Genomic DNA, 20,033 nt, shown 5'->3' on the forward strand with positions numbered 1-20,033 from the left:
TCTAAAATGGAAGATAAGGGTTGAAAAGGAAAAGGGAAATATGAGTAATTAGAGAGGAAGGGGAATGACTGGAAGAGCAAACTCTTAGAGGAAACATAAAGGGATAAAGTTAAGGGTACAAGTAATGGGCATGACCTTAGTGAGAAGGGTCACTTCATCAGAGGAAAGGGCAAAGGAAAACAGGATAAGGGATGATATTTGCGGTATGAAACAGAAGAGAAGAGAGATGGTATGGTGAATGGCCTCTGTTTTCTTTTTTTAAATCTTACCTTCTATCTTAGAATCAATACTATGTATTGGCTCCAAGGCAGAAGAGTGGTAAGAGTCAGGCAATGGGGGTTAAGTGACTTGCCCAGGATCACCCAGCTAACAGCCTCTGTTTTCTCTGAAAACTGTGGAGTGGGGTCCTCAGGGGAGGAGAGTATGGGAAATAGGGGACTCTTTTGGATACAAGAGCATGTTTTCAATAGCGCATGTGGGAAATACAACAGAGAGACAATTAAGGCATAGAATGACTGCGTCAGTGGAGGTCCTCTGAAATTAGATAAGAGAAATTTTCAGAGGACTCTACTAGGGTTGCGTGATTTCCTCTGGCTCTATTTAGTAGTATGTGCGAGAAAGAAAATAACGGTAGTATTTATTCAGCACTTGAAATTTTATCTCATTTGATCCTCCCAACAATCCTGGAAGGTAAGTGCTCCATTTTACAGATAAGGAAACTGAGGCAGACCAAAATTTAGGGACTTGTCCAGGGCCACTCAGCTAAACTGAGGCAGGATTTGAATGCAAGTCTTACTGATTCTAGGCTCAGTGCTTTATCCAGTATATTAGCCATAGCTCTAGTGTTAGAAGGGACCTCAGAGGGAGGGAACATTGCGATCTCATGGTTCAATGTCCTCATGTCACCAAAGAGGAGGCTGAGGCCAAGAAAGTCCTCTTAAGTGACTTGGCCAAGGTTATGCAGGAAGTATCAGAGCTGAGCTTTAAGCACTTTCTGTTACAAACGGCATCAGTGAATTTGCTTTATGACGTAAGGGGTTTGGGTAATGTTTTATAGATTTGTGAAAAAAAGAAAAAATGCTCCTTCAAAGCTTTACAAACAGTATTCTAGTCAAGTGATCAAATGAATAAGCAAACAAGCACTCGAGGCACATTTATGAAGTCCTTCCTAGGTGAGGGCATCCTGCCAGGCACCAGGATACAAAGTCAAACAGACAAAAACCAATCATGGGCACGAATAGGATAAAGACTTTAGCTATGATTTCAGGGATACTGGAAATGTCCTAGGGAGGAAATTCCCTCTCACAGTAAAGGTTGGCACCATCTCAGCACCCAAGAGTTTTGAAGAATTGCCAATAATATTATTATAGTCAGTATTTATATAGCACCTACTATGTACCAGGCACTGTGCTAAGTACTTTACAAATATTATCTCCTTTGATCCTCATAACAACCTGGTGCTATTATTATCCCCGATTTACAAATGAGGAAAACAAAGCTGACACAGTAAATATCTGAGGCTAGATTTGAACTCAGATCTTCCCGACTTGAGACCCAGTACTCTGCACCACTAGGCTACCTCCAGTTAAAGTAACATTCAATCAATATGTAGGAGAGGTAGGACTCGAACCCAGGTCTTCCTAGTTTCCACACTGTTCTTTATGGGCATGATAGTTCTTCCATTTCTAGAATGTTTAATATTTACAAAGTACTTTATTCATATTATCCTCCTATGAGGTCAATGCAAAGAACAGGATTTATTTTACAGATAGGGAATCTTAAAGCCCAGGGAAGAGAAATGACTTGTCCACGTCTCAATGGCAGAACTGGAATTTCAACCAAGACCCTTGGACTTGGAAGCCGGTGATCTTCCACAATTTAAACCACATTTCCTGGTGCTTAGCAAAGTGCTTAGTATATGGTAGGTGCTTAATGAATGCTGTCTAACTTGATATGTCCTTACTAATCACCACAGTGGAAAAAATATTCAATTATATGCTAAGCCCTATTTAGTTCAACAGCTGAATACTGGTGAAAGACAAACTTAATCCCAGGGTCCTCGCACTCAGATTCTGCCCCCAATTATTTCTAGGGATCACTGCCTTAAGATGAGACTTGCATGTCCTTCATGAACACCAGGCACATTTGGCATTCTCCAAATTCAGGATTCTCTCCTTCTTGTTTTTAAATTTTTTATTATTTCTTAAATAATGACGATTATTTTATTGACTTTTTTTTTTTAACATTATAGACATTTCTGGAAATCTCTCACCAGTTCAGGGAGTCTTCTCTTGCAACAAAGAAAAAGAGTTAAGCAAAACCAACACAGTCTTAGTTTGCTATCCCTTGATACCAAAAGGACAGTGGTGTGTTTCCAAATTTCCCTTCTAGCAACAAGATTGGTTAGTATTACAATTACCTGAGTTTGGTTTCATTTCAATGATCTGTTTACATGATTGGAGTTGTAAATGGGCTCCTGGTTCTGCTTATTTTGCTTCACATCCATTTATACAAATCTTCCTCTGTTTCTTTATTTGTTATGGCCATTATACACCATAGTTTGTTCAGTCACTTCCCAATCAATGGGCACCCACTTTTTTTTTTAACCCTCACCTTCCATCTTGGAATCAATACTGTGTATTGGCTCCAACGCAGAAGAGTGATAAGGGCTAGACAATGGGGGTTAAGTGACTTGCCCAGGGTCATACAGCTAGGAAGTGTCTGAGGCCAAATTTGAATCTAGGACCTTCCATCTCTACGTCTGGCTCTCAATCCACTGAGCTACCCAGCAGCCCCCAAACCCACTTTGTTTAAAGGGTTTTTTTTTCTCTTACAAAAAGTGGAGAAGACTGTCTATCTGTGATGTCCTTGGAGTATATATGATATTCGTGGGATTTCTTTGGATCAAAGGATATGAACAATTTAGTCACTTTTTTCATTTAATTCTAAATTAATTTTCTAGAACAATTGGACAAATTCATGGCTCCAAAAACGTGCTTTGTCTTTTCAACATGGACCATTTTGGTCTTTTGCCATTTGTGCCAATTTTCTGAGTGTGACTGAGGTGATGTTTTAATTTGCATTTTTATAAATAATGTTTTAGAACAAATTTTCAAGCAGTTGTTGATAACCTTCAATTCTTTTGAAAAAATTCTGTATCCTTTGACCACTTTGACCAAGAAGATGGCTCTTGATATCTCGCACATATTTCCTAAATATTTAGAAAGTGAACTTTTATCAGATAATTGGATGCAACTATTCCCCTCAGTTGACACTTGCCCTTCTGGTCCTTGCTGCATTGATTTTGTTTGTGCAAAGCTTTCTTTTCTCTTAAAAACATTGCATATAGTCAAAATTATCCACCTTCTTTTTCATGATCACCTCTAACCCTTCTTCGGTTACGAATTCTTTCCTGAGCCATAGTTTCTTCTTTCTTCTTGCCTTTTTTCAAGAGGGGGATGAAATCCAGCTGGTTTCTGAACATCCATTTGCCACAATTGCAAACCAGTGGCAGAGAAAAGCCTCTGGGTTCAGAGTGTTTTCCAGAAAAGATAATTCCAGTTGATGCTGTTGCCCCAAGCATCCCAAGTGCTTTCTCATCCTGTGTCTATTCTCTGGCTCTCTGAGTCTGCACAAAAGATGTCCTGAATCATTAGGGATACTTTTCTTCTTAACTTGTGGTGACAAAGAGCTCCTAAGATTGTTGTGTCGCTGGAGCACAACTGGGACCACAAGGAAGGTCTCCTTCAGGGGAAAAAACAGCACATTGGTTTGTTTCTGATCAGTGAGCATGAAAGGAGCAGCATGAACAGAATGACCATCTTTCTGGTTTCCTTTTAATTCCCTGTGCATTTCTCCCCCGAGCTTCAGACTGGCCCTTCTCATTTAGGACCTCATTCTATGGCCTTCATTTCCTGGTCCAAGTTTCACCAGCTTTAGCAGGGATTTCTAGACTCCTTCTCAGTCCTCATCCTTCTTGACCTTTCTCATGCTTTGGACACTGTCCGCTATCCCCACCTCTCTGATACTGGTCTCTTCCCTTGACTTCCATGATGCCATTGTCGCCTGGTTTTCTATGATCTTTTTAACTGCTCTTTCTTGTTTCCTTTGCTGGATTCCTTACTACCTAGGTGACCTTAGGCACATTATTTCATGTCACTGGGCCTCAGTTTCCTCCTCTGTGAAATGAAGGGACTGCAATCAATGGCCTCCGGGGTCCCTTCCAGTTCTAGGTCTAAGATCCAATCATTTTCTGCCACATAATAAGGTGTCTTTCAAAGCTCTGTCTTGGGCCCTCTTTTATATACCTGTAGTTCTCATCAGGTCTTGTTAGTCCAATTATCATCCCCATGCTGGTGAATGTCAATACATACATCTAGTTCCTGAATTAAGGTCCTGACTTGCCAAGTGCCTCCCAGATACCTTCTTCTTGATGCCCCCCAAACACCTCAAAATCAACATGCACCCAACAAGACCTTTCAGTCCTTCCCCTTCTTCAAACTGGCTTATCTCTGCTGAAGGCTGAAGGGCTATAAATGAGGCTAAAAGCCATGGAATCATCTTTGACTCTTCTTCCCCATCTTCTACGGCCCCATCCCATACCACTCAGTTGCTAATTCCTGTGCTTCTATTTCAGTAGTCCTTCCTTCACCCACCTCATTTATTCTACTTAGAATGGCCACCATTGTAGTTCAGGCTTTTCTGATCTCTAACCCCGGCTATTTTCAGGGCCTCCTAATCAGTCTTCTTCCACCCCCCCCCCCCCCCAGCTCTCCCTTCACCAAACTCTCCTCTACAGGGCTGACCATGTTTTTCTAAGGCATGTGTCTTAATCATGGTACTTACTGGCTCAAAACCCTTCAGAGGTGTCCTGTTCATGGGGTGTAGGAAAAATACCAGTGTCACAGCCTGGCTTTTAAGGACCTGCCCAATCTGGCTCCAATCTACCTGTCCAGTCTTGTTTCATCCTTTCATACTCACTCTCTCTCTCTCTCTCTCTCTCTCTCTCTCTCTCTCTCTCTCTCTCTCTCTCTCCCTTTCTTCCTCCTTCTTTCTCTCTCCCCCTCTCTCTTTCCCTCCCTTTCTCTCTTTTTCCCTCTCTCTCTGTCTCTCTCCCTCTCTTCCCCTTTCTCTTTCTCTCTTTTCCTCCCTCTTTCTCTCCCTCACTTACTCTCTCTCCCCCTCTCTCTCCCTCCCTTTCTCTTTTTCTCCCTCTCCTCTCTCTCTCCCTCCCTCTTTCTCTCCCTCTCTTTCTCTCTCTCATTCTTTCCCTCCCTTTCTCTTTCTCCCTCTCTCTCTGTCTCTCTCTCCCTCTCTCCCCCTCCCTTTCTCTTTCTTTCTTTTCTCCCTCTTTCTCTCCCTCACTTACTCTCTCTCTCCCTCCCTTTCTCTTTTTCTCCCTCTCCTCTCTCTCTCTCCCTCCTTCTCTCCCTCTCTTTCTCTCCCTCACTCTTTCCTTCCCTTTCTCTTTCTCCCTCTCTCTCTGTCTCTCTCCCTCTCTCCCCTTTCTCTTTCTCTCTTTTCTCCCTCTTTCTCTCCCTCACTTTCTCTCCCCCTCCCCCTTTCTCTTTTTCTCCCTCTCCTCTCTATCTCTCTCTCCCTCTCTTCCTCCCTCTTTCTCTCCCTCACTCTTTCCCTCCCTTTCTCTCTTTCTCCCTCTTCTTCTCTGTCTCTCTCTCTTTGTGTCTCTGTTTCTGTCTCTCTCTCTGTCTCTCCCCACCCTCCCCATCACCTTGTATCTTAGAACCAATACCAGGCAGAGGAGTAGTAAGGGCTAGGCAATTGGGACTAAGGGACTTGCCCAGCATCACACATTTGGAAGTGTCTGAGGTCTGAGGTCACATTCTGTCTCCAGGTCTGGCTCTCTTTCCACTGAGCCGCCCAGCTGCCCCCATGTCCCATCCTGGGTCTTCTCTGTTTTAGCAGCTGCTGTACAAAAGCAGCCTGAGCATTAGGGCCATTTCCCTTCTCTCCTCCCCTTCACAAACGGCAGCAGAGGAGACCATTGGCCATTCCCTAAGCTTCCCAAAGGAAGGCTCCCTTTTCGTCTTTACTGCCTGAAATCCTTCCCTGCCTTCCGGGCCCACCTGAGAGGCTAGCCTTGCCCTGAAGCTTTCCAGCATTCCAACCACCTAGCAAATGTTTTGCACTTTCCTAGAGTACACTGCCTAGATCTTTCTCTAGTAGTCCCCCCCCCCCACTTCCTCCCTCCCAGCTGCCCAATGACACTCTCCCTTAGCTCCTGTATCTCTGTGCACTTAGATTCAGAGCAGCAGCAGCCCCTTGGTTCTGGGAGAACAAGAACTGTACACTTTTTCATTTTTATAAAATAATAATAGTTGGTATTTACATAGTACCTACTATGTACTAGGCAATATGCTAAGTGAGCACTTATACAAATATCATCTCCTTTGATCCTCAGCACAACCCTAGGAGGTAGGTGCTATTGCTCTTCTCATTTTACAGATAAGACAACTGAGGCAGATAGAGGGTAAGTGACTTGCTCAGGGTCACACAGCTTAGAAGTGTCTGAAGCTGGATTTGAACTCTGGTCTTCCCAACTCCAGGCTGGGTGCCTGGGTGCACAGTAGGTGCTTCATAAAAGTCTGCTCTGTTGAAGACACCAGCTTACCTGGTATATTTTCCTTGAGGCTGAAAATCTTCTGTTCGATGTCCTTATTTTGCTGGTTCACTTTCTGTAGCCTCTCTTCCAAAGTAACGATGGTCTGAGAGTGCTGGCGGACCTGTTCTTTGTACTGAATGATTTCTATCTCCAGGCTTCTTTTCTGAAGGTTGTTGTTCTCCTGCACAATCTTGAGGGTCTCCTGCTGCTCCAAAATTTGTTCCCCCAAAAGAATCTAGGGAGGGACGGAGATAAAGATGGTGGTCAATGGAAAGACATCTCTCATTCTCTGGGTGACTTCTGGCAAGTCACTTACCTCCCCAGGCCTTGGTATCCATCTATAAAAAAATTGAGGGTTGGGGGAAGCAGCTAAGTGATTCAGGGAATTGAGAGCCAGGTCTAGAGATGGGAAGTCCTGGGTTCAAATGTGGCCTCAGACACTTCCTAGCTGTGTGACCCTGGTCAAGCCACTTAACCCCCTTTGCCTAGCATTTACTGCTTCTGCCTTGGAACCAAAATGCAGTATTGATTCAAAGACAGAAGGTAAGGGTTTTTGTTTTTCTAAAATGAGAGTGGGGAAGCTGGGTTGCTCAGTGGATAGAGCACCAGACCTAGAGATGGGAGATCTTGGGTTCAAATCTGGCCTCAGATACTTCCTAGCTGTGTGACCTTGGGAAAGTCACTTAACCCCCATTGCCTAGCCCTTACTGCTCTTCTGCTTGGAATTTCCTAGCTGTGTGACCTTGGGAAAGTCACTTAACCCCCATTGCCTAGCCCTTACTGCTCTTCTGCTTTGGAATCAATTCTAAGACTGAAAGAGTTAAAAAAAAAAAGAAAAGAAAATACCTTTGACCCGATGGACCCCTTGAAACCCATAAGTTAGATTACACTTTGAGAATGAAATCAATGGCCCAGGGGCTGAACAAACCCCAAACTGCTTAAAACTATTCCTACTTGCAGTCAGGAGTTAGGATTTTGTGGAGAAGAACTGGGGAGGCAAAGATTGCTGACTAGAAAGAGAGGGCTTGGAAGACCCAGCAAGGGAGCCTGAGAAGGCTCAGTTGGAAAGGGAGGAGGAGATCCAGGAGAGAGAGCACTGACGAAGCATTTCCATAGCCATAGCAAGATCAGAGCCTACTTGTTTCTGTCTGGCTTCGCTGAGTTCGTCTAGGGCTTTGCTCAGTCTCAGAGTGAGGGTTTCTTTTTCTTTCTGGTCCACAGAATTTGTCCGCTGGCTTTCTTCTACCAAGGTCAGTGCCTCGTTTAAGTGAGAGCTTAAAACTCCTCCTTCTTCAGATTTAGATTCCATTTCCTAGAAGGGGCAATAAACATCAAGTGAAAAATAGATCGAATGTGCTTCCCCCCCACTTTTCTGCATAGGTGGTATTGAGTTCTGCCTTATTTTTATGTAGGTAGTTCTGTTTCAAAGCCAGACAAAGAGCAGTGAGCTGTATAAAGCATGGGGATGGGGAGAAGTAATGTTGCTGTTCCCAGTTAATTTTAAAAATTAATTAATTAGAGGGCATCTGGGTAGCTCAATGGATCGAGAGCCAGGCCTAGAGATGGGAGGTCCTGGGTTCAAATCTGACCTCAGACACTTCCTAGCTGGGTGACCCTGGGCAAGTCACTTGATCCCCATTGCCTAGCCCTCACCACTCTTCTGCCTTGGAACTAATACACAGTATTGACTCCAAGACAGAAGGTAAGGCTTTAAAAAATTAATCAATTAATTAAAATTTAAATTAAAAATTAATTAACAAAATTTAATGGAAATACTACTTATGAGCTCTATGGCCACTCAAAAAAAGATTGGATGAACCATCCACACAGGAAAAAACAAGTGGATGAAGAAGTAAGTGTTAAACACTTTTTTTTTTTGGTTAAACACTATGAACCAAATTAAAATGTGATTGGGACATGTTTGAAAAATAAATAAAATACAATAAGAACAAGGATACCATTTACATTTTAAAACTAAGTCAACATGTGGCCAGCAGGGGACCTCATGTACAATTTTTTATGTTTGAGTTAGATACCTGTCCCGGATCATTAAGATCAGTTTGATAGGCAATCCACTGAGTCAACTGATCAGTATAAACTTAGTAGGCAGTCACTCCAGCTGGAAAACGAGCAAGTTTTAGAATTAAGTAGAAGGCAAGGATTTGGCTGGACTGCCTCTGGGACACTCTGCAGGGTTTCCAGTGTTCCCAAGCTGTTTTAAAAACCTGCCTTTCCCCAGATTGCTTTATGGTGAAATCTTGGAATACCAGGATCTCTGAGGAATCCAAATGACTGATGACCCAGAGGACCAGGAAAAGATGCACGAGGAGCTTAAAGAAGCTGGAGCACATGGAGGACATTAAGGATAATGGATTCGTGTGAGGGAGTCCCATAGCCAAAACAGAATGGATGTTGGGTGCACAACTGATGGTCCCACTGCTCTTCATGGGGCATCACAAGACCTCCCTCCATGACATGGAGCAGACCCTCTAGGGAAGATATGGACCAGAGCAGAAGAAGTAAAGAGGGTGAGATTGCATCAGTGGAGGGAAGAGATGTACTGGAGTGTTGGCTGGTCCACTTCCTTTCCCCCAAACTTGTTTTCTAGGGAGTTAGGTAGTTTAATGGTTAGACTGCTTGACTTGGAGTCAAGCCACTGGGCAAATCACTTAACCTCTGTTTGCCTCAGTTTCCTCATTTGTAAAATGGGGACAATATAATAGCACCTATTCACAGGGTTGTTGTAAGGATCAAATGAGTTTAATTTGTAACATGCTTAGCATGGTGCCTGGTACATAGCAGGTGCCATAAAAATTCTATTGGTATCTTTTGGTCCAAACTTATGATTCTACTGGTATTGAGCAGCTGGGATTAGAGTCAGGAAGATTTATCTTTGTGAGTTCAAATCTGCCTTCAAATACTTACTTGTGTGACCATGGCAAGTTATTTTACCCAGTTTGCCTCAGTTTCCTCATCTGTAAAATGAGCTGCAGAAGGAAATGGAAAACCACTCCAGTATCTCTGCCAAGAAAACCCCAAATGGGGTCATAAAGAGTTGAACAAGGGTCATATGTGTCAGTGGTAGGATTTGAACATAGGTCTTCCCAACTCCAAGGCCCAACCCTCTATTCATTCCACCAAGCTGCCTTCTGGTCTATTCTTTTGCTTTTGTGGTATCCTTGGCTGTGATCTGTATATCAAGGTCAGGGTGAGTCTGCTGTAAACTGTCAGTCTTTAAGGGGCAGGAATAGGTGGTCCTTTTCTTTGTGATGGACCCAGGAAAAGACCCAAACTAAATTAACCCTCTAATACATGCTTTGGAGGAAGGATGTTAATGATGCTCATGGATGGATGCTGGGAAATAATTGGAAGAAAATCTGACAAACGATTGCTACAGACGCCCTGGGACTGAGATCGCCTACCTTATCTACACTCTCTATTCCTATACAAAGCTCAGAATAATTCATTAATAGAAACTAGACTTTTCTTTTTATTCATTACTTTAATAAGTTAACAAAATGATAATTTATCATAAACAAATAAGACTATATATTATTTTATTATAATATTTATTTAATATTTAATAAATAATAAGGCAATAATTTATAACATAAATATGAAATAACTAATTATTTGATACTTTTCACTAATAATTTTAATAATAATTAACAGGGATAACAACAGTTCACAGGCAGATTGCTAAAGAAGCTAAAGAGGTAGCTTTGGGTTTAGGAAGTCCTGGTTTCCAGACAGGTTCTGTGACCTTAGCCAAGTATTTTAACTTCTTTTAACCTTAGGCAACTCTCTAAGACTATAAATTGAGGCAGATGGATGGTACAGTAGATAGCTGGCTGGGCTTGGAGGCAGGATGACCTGAGTTCAAATCCTTCCTCAGAAGCTTACCTCGATAAGTAATTTAACCTGGTTTGTCCTCAGTTTCCTCATTTATAAAATGGGAACAATAAAAATAGCACTTCCCAAGGTCGTTCTAAGACAAAATATGGAAAGCAAACCCCGAAATATTACCTAAATACTAGCTATTATTATGTAAAATGTTATAAACTTGGGAGTGCTCTATACCAGCGATTTCTAGGTAAAATGCTCTGCAAACCTTAACCCTTAGAAACCTTATAACTAGCATTTAGCTAGAGAGCAGTCCCTATGGGCCAGGCACCGTGCTAAGCATCTGATCCCCAAAACCACCTGGGCAAGCAGACACTATTTTGTTTTTTAGTCTTCTTATTCATTGCTGACTCTTTGTGACCCCACTTGGAGTCTTCTTGGCAAAGATACTGAAGTGGTTTTCCATGTCCTTCTTCAGCTCATTTTACAGATGAGGAAACTGAGGCAAACAGGGATAAGTGACTTACTCAGAGTCACATAGCTAGGCAGTATCTGAAGCTGGATTTGAACTCAGGAAGAAGAGTCTAATCTAATCACTGCACCAGATGCTATTGTTATCCCCATTTTATAAATGAGGAAACTGAGACAGAGAGCAGTTTGAATGTCCAGGGTCACACAGCTAGTTGGGATCTGAGGTTGGATTTGAACTCAGGTCTTCCTGACTCCTGGTCTAGTTCTTTGTATACTTTGCTCTCTTAAAGTCCTACAACAAATCATTAGTTATTATGAGATGCAGAGAAAGTACTCTCTCTCTACATTATTATGTATAATATTATTATATATGTTTTATAAATAATATGTGTATATATTTTATATATATATATAATATACATATTAAGGGGAAACTCCTTACCAGACAGCTCTCTACATCAGTTTACCAGGGGGGCAGCTAAGTGGCTGAGTATATTGAGAGCCAGTCCTAGAGATGATAGGTCCTGAGTTCAAATCTGGTCTCAGCTACTTCCTAGCTGTATGACCCTGGGCAAGTCACTTAACCCCATTGCCTAGCCCTTACCACTCATCACTCTTCTGCCTTGGATCCAATACAGAGTACTGATTCTAAGATGGAGGATAATAGTTAAAACAAACAAACAGATTTGAGCCGTACATAGGCTTTTAGGTTTATACAATAATTTACAGATATTTCCTTATTTGAATCTCACAACAGCCTCCTGGGTTAGTAATGAGAAGCTATTTTTCCCATATTACAGATGAGAAGACTGATGCTCCAGGAGGTTAAATGACCAATCCTCGGTCACACAGCTCTCATATGTTAGAGGTCACAGTTGAAGCTGTATCATCCTGACTCTCGAGGAAGGGCTCCATCTACCACCCAGCCTATGTCCAAAGGGCTGCTCTCTTGGCCCACGCAAAGCCTGGTGAGCCGGATCTCAGGTCTCCCCTCCTCACACAGATTTCTGGCTATTGGAGGTCTCTGCCTGCTCCCCAAGAAAGGCTTCTACCTGTTTCAGCTTCCTTAGGTGGTTCTCAAGATCTTGGACTTTTTTCTTCTCTTCCTCCACAGCAGCCTTAGCTTTGTTCTTCTCTTGGGTCACACTGTCCTTCCAAACCTGAAAGCCAGGCAAGAGCTTTTACTGAGTGTGGCCATGGATAAGGGAGAAAGACGTTAATGAAGGTCATGAATGGGAGAGTTGGGAGACTCAGAACACAAATATCAGAGCTAGAAGGACTCTTAGAATGTGAAATGTCAGAGCTGGGAGAAGTCTTAGAACCCAGAATGTCAGAGTTAGGAGAAAGCTTCGAACCCAGAATGTCAGAGTTAGGAGAAAGCTTCGAACTCAGAATGTCAGATTTGGGAGAGAACTTAGAACAGAGAATATCAGAACTGGGAGAGAGCTTAGAACAGAGAATGTCAGAGCTGGGAGAGACCTTAGAACAAAGAATGTCAGAGCCAAGAGAAGTCTTAGAACCCAGAATGTCAGAGTTAGGAGAGATCTTAGAACCCAGAATGTCAGAGTTAGGAGAGATCTTAGAACCCAGAATGTCAGAGCTGAGAGAAGTCTTAGAACTCAGAATATCAGAGCTGAGAGAAGTCTTAGAACTCAGAATGCCAGAGCTGAGAGAAGTCTTAGAACCCGGAATTTCAGAGTTAGGAGAGATCTTAGAACCCAGAATGTCAGAGTTGGGAGAGAGCTTAGAACAGAGAATGTCAGAGCTGGGAGAGACCTTAGAACAGAGAATGTCAGAGCTGGGAGAGAGCTTAGAGCAGAGAATGTCAGAGCTGGGAGAGACCTTAGAACAGAGAATGTCGGAGCTGGGAGAGACCTTAGAACAGAATGTCAGAGCTGGGAGAGACTTTAGAACAGAGAATGTGAGAGCTGGGAGAGACCTTAGAACAGAGAATGTCAGAGCTGGGAGAAGCCCCTTAGAACCCAGAATATTAGAAGATACATAGAATATTATCTGGACTGTAGGACATAGACTATTGAGAGGTAAATATGTCTGTGTGTAAACTCAGAACATAGAATGTCAGGGTTGAGAAGGACTTTGGAAAAAGATTAACAATAAAGCTAAAGGGACTGTAGAGCTTTAGAGTTCTAATGGATCTCAAAACATAGAACACTAGACCACAGAATATAAGAGTTTTGAGAGATCTCAGGGGCCTTCTGGTCCAACCCTCATTTGACAAGGGTAGTCACTGCGGCCCCATCTCACACTGACAGGGGACAAGACAGGACTAGGACCCAGGGTCTCTGGACTTCTGGTCTGGGCTTTTATCTAGAACACACCGTTTCCTATATCAAAGCCACACTTATTCTTAGAAAGGGGAGCAAAGTCTCCCAGGTGCCTGGCCAGCTTTGTTTAGGAAAGAGCATGCTGGAACTGCTTGTCTGAGCCATTCCTAATTAAGAAGGCAGCTTGCCAGTGAACACATTCAGGTCAGGCTGCTTAACACAGGCATTGAAATGTGGGAATCACCACAGTGAATACTAGAAAAAAATTGGAAAGAGCCTGAGTGTGGGAGGTGGGCACAAAGCAGGGAAAACTGGTTTGGGTATTGCTACTCGCTCACTGCAAAGGGCTGGAGGAGACGACTACAGGCCGTCCTCCCTTATTGCCGGCTTGTGTTTCTCGGCTTGCTCAAAATGGGAGCTGTTTGGCTCTCAGAACACATTTCCCCCCACAGAAACAAAGTTATAGACTGTGGTTAGCTTCCCAGGACAGCTCACAGGAAGCCTGTTGGACCCATTATTTGGCTGAGATACCATATGCTGCGGTGAATAATAATTTTGCAGTTTTCCTCATAATTGAACCCCTAAATCCAATTAAGTTGCATAAAGGATAGCTTCAATTTTTTACCCGCTGAAGCTCACAGAAAAAAGAGGTTTAATTAAAGAAGGTAGATGGAAAGTTTTGTGCTTGTTCTGATGGGGAGTTCTGGGTATGTTTTAGTGGCCTTTGTCCCTGAGAAGATTGAGAGTTGGAAGAGAACCTAGGGGTTCCCTCTAGATCATGCTTACACTGAGAAGATGTGGCGGGATTGCAGTTTATCTGGAAAAGACTTGGTTTGTTGTTGTTGCTGCTGCCATTGCTTCTTCTCCAAATAAACTTAATGACTTTGAAAAGTGAAAATCAGGCAAACATATCTCTCCTCAAGAAAAATCCGAGACAAAATCCTTTGCTTTGAACAGAGTAGAACCAATTGTGTGGCCTTGGGAAAGTCACTGAACTTTTCTAGGATTTATTTTTCTCATATGAAAAAGATGAAGTTGGACTAGACAGATTATTTTTTTAACCCTTACCTTCCATCTTGGAGTCAATACTGTGTATTGGCTCCAACGCAGAAGAGTGGTCAGGGCTAGGCAATGGGGGTAAAGTGACTTGCCCAGGGTCACACAGCTGGGAAGTGTCTGAGGACAGATTTGAACCCAGAACTTCCCATCTCTAGGTCTGATTCTGAATCCACTGAGCCACCCAGCTGCCCCCAGACTAGACAGATTCTAAGGGCCCTTCAAGATCCAAAGTTCTGAATTATGATTCTATGAATTAAAATACATAGAAATTATACATTGGTTGTTTCCCTTTCCAAAACTGTTTGGAGTTTTGCTGTTAAACCTTCATTGTCTTTCTTTTTCTTAAAACAAAACAAAACACAACAAAATACTGCAGATAATTGTAGTTACTATGTATACAGCCTAGTCCTGGGATCTTGTTTTTCACCAGTTTTTAAAAATGAAGTGAAATGAGTTTATACGTCAGCTTCATTTTCCTTAGTTTTTTTTTTTTTTGAGATGTAGGGAGGGGAGCATACATTGGTAGACATTCCCTCTGTCTCTGGTACCTTTGGGGCTTAGAGTTAGTAGTGATATCACTGGGTCAAAGAGCATGCAAAATTTGGTGATTTCCTGGGGGTGCTTTCCAGAATAGCTGTATCAATTTGTTGTTATACCAGCAGTATCTCCCCATGCCTGTTTTCCCACAGTCCTTCTGGCAATTGTCATTTCCCTTCTTAGTAAATTAGTCCAATTTGTGTGTGATAACCTTGGAGGTGTTTTAATTTGCAATGATTCAGAGTATTTTTTAAAAAGATGGCTAGTAGTCACTTCTTTTGAGAAATGCCTATTGTAGCATTTGATCATTTATTTACTGGGGAATGACTCTTGCTTTTAAGTGTTTGAATAAATTCTCTTTTCAATTTTGGATATGTGGTTTTATAAGAGAAACTTGATATCAAGATTTTTGTCCTCATTTCATCTTTTCCCATTCCATTATTTCCATTCGTCATTTTTATCTTCCATGATCTTCTTTGTCATTGTTGGTTTATGAACTATCCCATTCATAGGCTTTTCATTATTTTATACAGGTTTTTCATATTTCCTATTATTTCTCATTTTATGGTGCCTAAAATTCTATTATATTACTAGACTATGTTATTATATAATGTATTCATGTTTAATTACTATATGTTACTATGTAGTTTGCCCAATATTCCCTGGCCACGGGATTGTAGATAAAGGGGCTCAAAAGATCTCGGAGAACATATGATTCAACCCCCTCACTTAGTTGATATGGAACTTGAGGCCCACGAAGGCTACAGAACTTGCTATGAAATAATTATCAAAAGTGGGAAATATATCTTCCATCTCCAGAGCTAATATTCTTTCCACTGAATTTATTGTTTAGTTGTTTTTCAGTTGTGTTCAAATTTTCATGACCATATTTGGGGTTTCCTTAGCAAAGATACTGGAGAGGTTTGCCATTTCCTTCTCTGGCTCATTTTACAGATGAGGAAACTGAGGCAAACAAGGTGAAGCAACTTGCCCAGGATCACCCAGACTAGTAAGTGTCTGAGTCCAGATTTGAATTCAGGAAGATGAGTTTTCCTGACTCTAGGCCTGATACTTTGTGCCACTGAGCATAGTTTTTCCTCTAAACCACTTTGCTTGATAGATTGTTTCCAAGTTTTTCATTTTGCTATTATAAAGGGAAATGGATTTTATTTTTACAGATAGGTGTTTTTCTCCTTTTAATTGAGTCTAGAAGCATTTATTAAATGCTTTCTATGTGCCAGACATTTTGCTAAATATCATGGAATGCTCCTTTTGATTGACAGATGATGTGCTTTGCATGCACTGCAGATTCTCTCTTTACAATGGATATGATGAAAGGTGAAAAAAAGTCCTTGCTCTCAAGGAGCATAATTACAGAAGACATGATAATATACCAACAACTGCGGAGAGACAAGATACATGCTGGATAAACAGAGGGAGGACTCTGGCATGAGGAAGGGCAGGAAGCCCTCATTGTACAAGGCGAGACGAGAGCAGGGCCTTGAAGGAAACAGGAGTCAAAGATGTGGAGAGCCAGGCAGAAAGTGTTTGAGTGTTCAAGAACCCCGAACATAATCGCTCAACATTTATGAAGCACCTACTGTGTGCCAGGCACTGTTCTAAGCTCTGGGGATGCAAAGAGAGGCAAGAGACAGTCCCTGCTCTCACGGGAGCTCCCAGTCTAATAGTGTCATCACTGACTATAGCATCAGATCAAAGTCCATCTAGGACTGTTCAGCCAAGTAGCTGACCTGGATCATAGAGAGGAAAAGCTCTCCACCATGATGGTCAAAAAGGATAGCTACCATAATAAAGAAATGACTTTACCTGGGTTTCCTCTTCTTGCTTTTCCTGTAGCTGCTTGATCTTTTCCTGCAGCTGCTTCTCGTGCTCTAAGGTTTGGTCATGTATCTTCTGCAGCAGGGTATGGTAAGACTCCTGGATGCTATTGATCTTGGCCTGGAGGAGGAGGAGAAGGCACCAAGCACAGGTCAAGGGCGCTGGTGAAAGAAGGTTCATCATGCCATGGGCAGGCCCTGAAGGCTACTGGACCATGGGCATCTGGGGCTGCTCAGTGACCAACTCAGAGAGACTGATTCCTTGCTTTGTTAGTGATTGTGTGTGTGTGTGTGTGTGTGTGTGTGTGTGTGTGTGTGTGTATGAGAGAGAGAGAGAGAGAGATAGAGAGACAGAGAGAGACAGAGTTGGGGTAAGGTATATGCCTAGGGGGAGTATAAGGGAAGGAACCCTGGACTAGGGGGAAAGTGATCAGATTGGTCACTAATTCATTATCTGTCTGTGGACAAGGACCATTCTCCACCTGGGTTTTAAGTATCTACCTCTTTCAAATGATGGCTCTGTAAGGTCTGTTGAACAGCATTTTGTCACATTCTCCTGCCCTCAGTGGGTCCTTTCTCCTGCTCTGCTAAAGGAATTTCTCATCTCCCTAAAGCTAACTTTATTTGGGGAGCTGCCTTTTGATAGAGGTGGAAATGTGCCCAGGCTAGAAGAGAAGAACTATCAAGGAGACCCTAACCTGACTATACTACTCTCCTGTTGGGTTTAATAATGAAAGAGTATACCTATCAGATTTATGGGAGAGGAAAGATTTTAAGACCAAGCAAGAAAATATTACAAAATGTAAAATAAATAATTTTGATTAAATTAAATTAAAAAGGTTTTGTTCAAACAAAACCAATGCAACCAAAATTAGAAGGGAAGCAACAGATTGGGAAAAAATATAACCAAAACCTCTGACAAAGGTCTAATTACTCAAATTTATAAGGAGCTAAATCAATTGTACAAAAAAGCAAGCCATTCCTCAACTGATAAATGGGCAAGGGACATGAATAGGCAGTTTTCAGACAAAGAAATCAAAACTATTAATAAGCACATGAAAAAGTGTTCTAAATCTCTTCTAATTAGAGAAATGCAAATGAAAACAACTCTGAGGTACCCCCTCACACCTAGCAGATTGGCTAACATGAAAGCAAAGGAAGATAAATATTGTAGGGGATGTGGCAAAATAGGGATATAGGTGGAATTGTGAATTGATCCAACTATTATGAATGGCAATTTGAAACTATGCCCAAAAGGCTTTAAGAGGCCTGCCCTTTGATCCATCCATACCACTTCTGGGTTTATACCCCAAAGAGATAATAAGGAAAAAGACATGTACAAAAATATTTATAGCCACACTCTTTGTGGTGGCAAAAAAAAATGGAAAATGAGGGGATGCCCTCCGATTGGGGAATTGCTGAACAGATTGTGGTATCTGTTGGTGATGGAATAGTATTGTGCTCAAAGGAATAATGAACTGGAGGGATTCCATGCGAACTGGAACAACCTCCAGGAATTGATGCAGAGTGAAAAGAACAGAACCTTGTACACAGGAGAACATTGTACAGGAGAGACTGATACACTGTGGTACAATAAAATGTAATGGACTTCTCTACTAGCAGCAATGCAATGATCCAGGACAATTCTGAGGGACTTATGAGAAAGTATGCTATCCACATAGAAAACACAGAAGCAAAACAACTGCTTGATCACATGGTTTGATGGGATATGATGGGAGGATGTAGACTCTAAATGATCACCCTAATGCAAATATTAATAATATGGAAATAGGTCTTGATCAATGACACAAGTAAAACCCAGTGGAACTGCTGGTTGGCTAAGGGAGGGAGTTAGGAGGAGGGGAGGGAAAGAATGTGAATCATGTAACCATGGAAAAATATTCTAAATCATTTATTAATTAAATAAAAGTTTTCAAATAAAAAATAATAATAATGAAAGAGCGTCTAGAACTTTTATTTCTTAGAGTCATAGGATGTTGGTGACAGAAGGGCCCTAATAACAATAGATAACATTCATGGAGAGCCTATTATGTATCAGGAACTATGCTAAATGCTTCATAGATACCTCATTATTAACCCTAGGAAGTGGATGTTATTATTATCCCCACTTAACAGATGAGGAAACTGAGACAAAAATTAGAGACTTGCCCATTGTCGCACTGCTATTTAGTGTCCGAGGCCAGACTTGAGCTCATCCTCCTGATTTCTAGACCTGCCACTTATTCTATTATACCACTTAGCTACCCTCCACTATGAAACTTCAAGGGGCCTTAGAACAAATATTATTAGATCTAGAAGGGAACTTCGAACATATAATGTCACAGTCAGGAAAGTCCTCAGGTCAGTCCTTGAGATCTATGGGGAAGGACCTCAAAATATAGAATGCCAAAGCTGGAAGGAACCTTAGAACACCAAATGTCAGAGCTAGAAGGGTTATTATTTTACAGAATGTTAAGAGTTGGGAAGGGATTTGTGAAGAGTGAATCAAACTTTCTTTGTCTATCAATCAACAATTTTGAAATTAATCAGGCAAAAACTTAAACACCCCTACTTAACACTAAGTAAGAGAGTTTGCAAATCACTTACTATAGTGGGTAACAACTCCAGAGGCCACTGCCCCATTCTTTGGGCAGTACTAGGCAAATTGAAAGACTGCAATTGCTTCCCATAAAGTGGAGGAAGAGACAGGAAGTGATGTGGGAAAAGGACTATAAAAAGCCCTGAACTTCCTGTCCAGGGAATCTTCAGCTTGGATCTTTGGCTTGGACCTTGGACCTTGGACCTTGGACCTTGGAGCTTTAACCTTGGCTCTTGGACTGCTTCTTGGAGGCCCACTCCTGGATCTTCTCCTTTGGACTTCAGTGTTAGAAGACTTTGCCTTGGAACTTGGCCTTCAGTCTCCTCTTTTGGAATTCGTCTTGGCTGGGTGAGTAGCTGGCCTTCCTTTCCTGGCTTCTGGAGAGACTGGTTTCAGAGATCCCTGCTGTAGCTTTGGAGAAGGCTGTGTTGGTGGAACTCTAGCTGACAACACCACCAGATGTAGCTAAGCCCCTTTGGGGCTGAGCCTCACCTTCACCAGAGAAGGTCTAGTAGGCTCATTAAAACCTGTCTCTTTAGCTACCTTTTTCCATTTTCACTCTTTGTAGTTAAAGCTACTAAAAGTCATTTTTGACTTAAGTTATATCTTTAAATTGGTGACCATAATATTACTTTAGAGCTTTCATATTTAACATAAGAACCTAAATTTAATTTCTTAACAGATTAGAAGAAAGAATGTCAGAGCTATGAGGAATCTTAGATCACAGAATATGCCAATTGGGAGAATACTTAGAATACAGAATATCAGGACTGGGAGAT

The 20,033-nt window shown here is 41.8% G+C and overlaps 1 protein-coding gene across 13 annotated transcripts in view; it reads right to left on the reverse strand.

Moving 5' to 3' along the window:
* Positions 1 to 20,033, reverse strand: part of FHAD1 (forkhead associated phosphopeptide binding domain 1) — a 218,672-nt gene that overhangs the window by 69,960 nt on the left and 128,679 nt on the right. For 12 of the 13 annotated variants that reach the window (XR_008918130.1, XM_056825253.1, XM_056825254.1 and 9 more), the window contains 4 exons: positions 16,645 to 16,776; positions 11,989 to 12,096; positions 7,761 to 7,934; positions 6,632 to 6,857 (listed from right to left, as the gene is read on the reverse strand). Coding sequence is in view for 12 of the 13 variants with exons in the window: in XM_056825253.1 (XP_056681231.1) it covers positions 6,632 to 6,857; positions 7,761 to 7,934; positions 11,989 to 12,096; positions 16,645 to 16,776 (640 nt within the window). In the remaining variant the exon portion in view is untranslated. The remainder of the gene's footprint in view (positions 1 to 6,631; positions 6,858 to 7,760; positions 7,935 to 11,988; positions 12,097 to 16,644; positions 16,777 to 20,033) is intronic. The other variant, XM_056825258.1, reaches the window with a different exon arrangement.

Source organism: Monodelphis domestica, chromosome 4 (genome assembly GCF_027887165.1).
Source record: "Monodelphis domestica isolate mMonDom1 chromosome 4, mMonDom1.pri, whole genome shotgun sequence".
In the NCBI taxonomy this organism is placed as follows: domain Eukaryota; kingdom Metazoa; phylum Chordata; class Mammalia; order Didelphimorphia; family Didelphidae; genus Monodelphis; species Monodelphis domestica.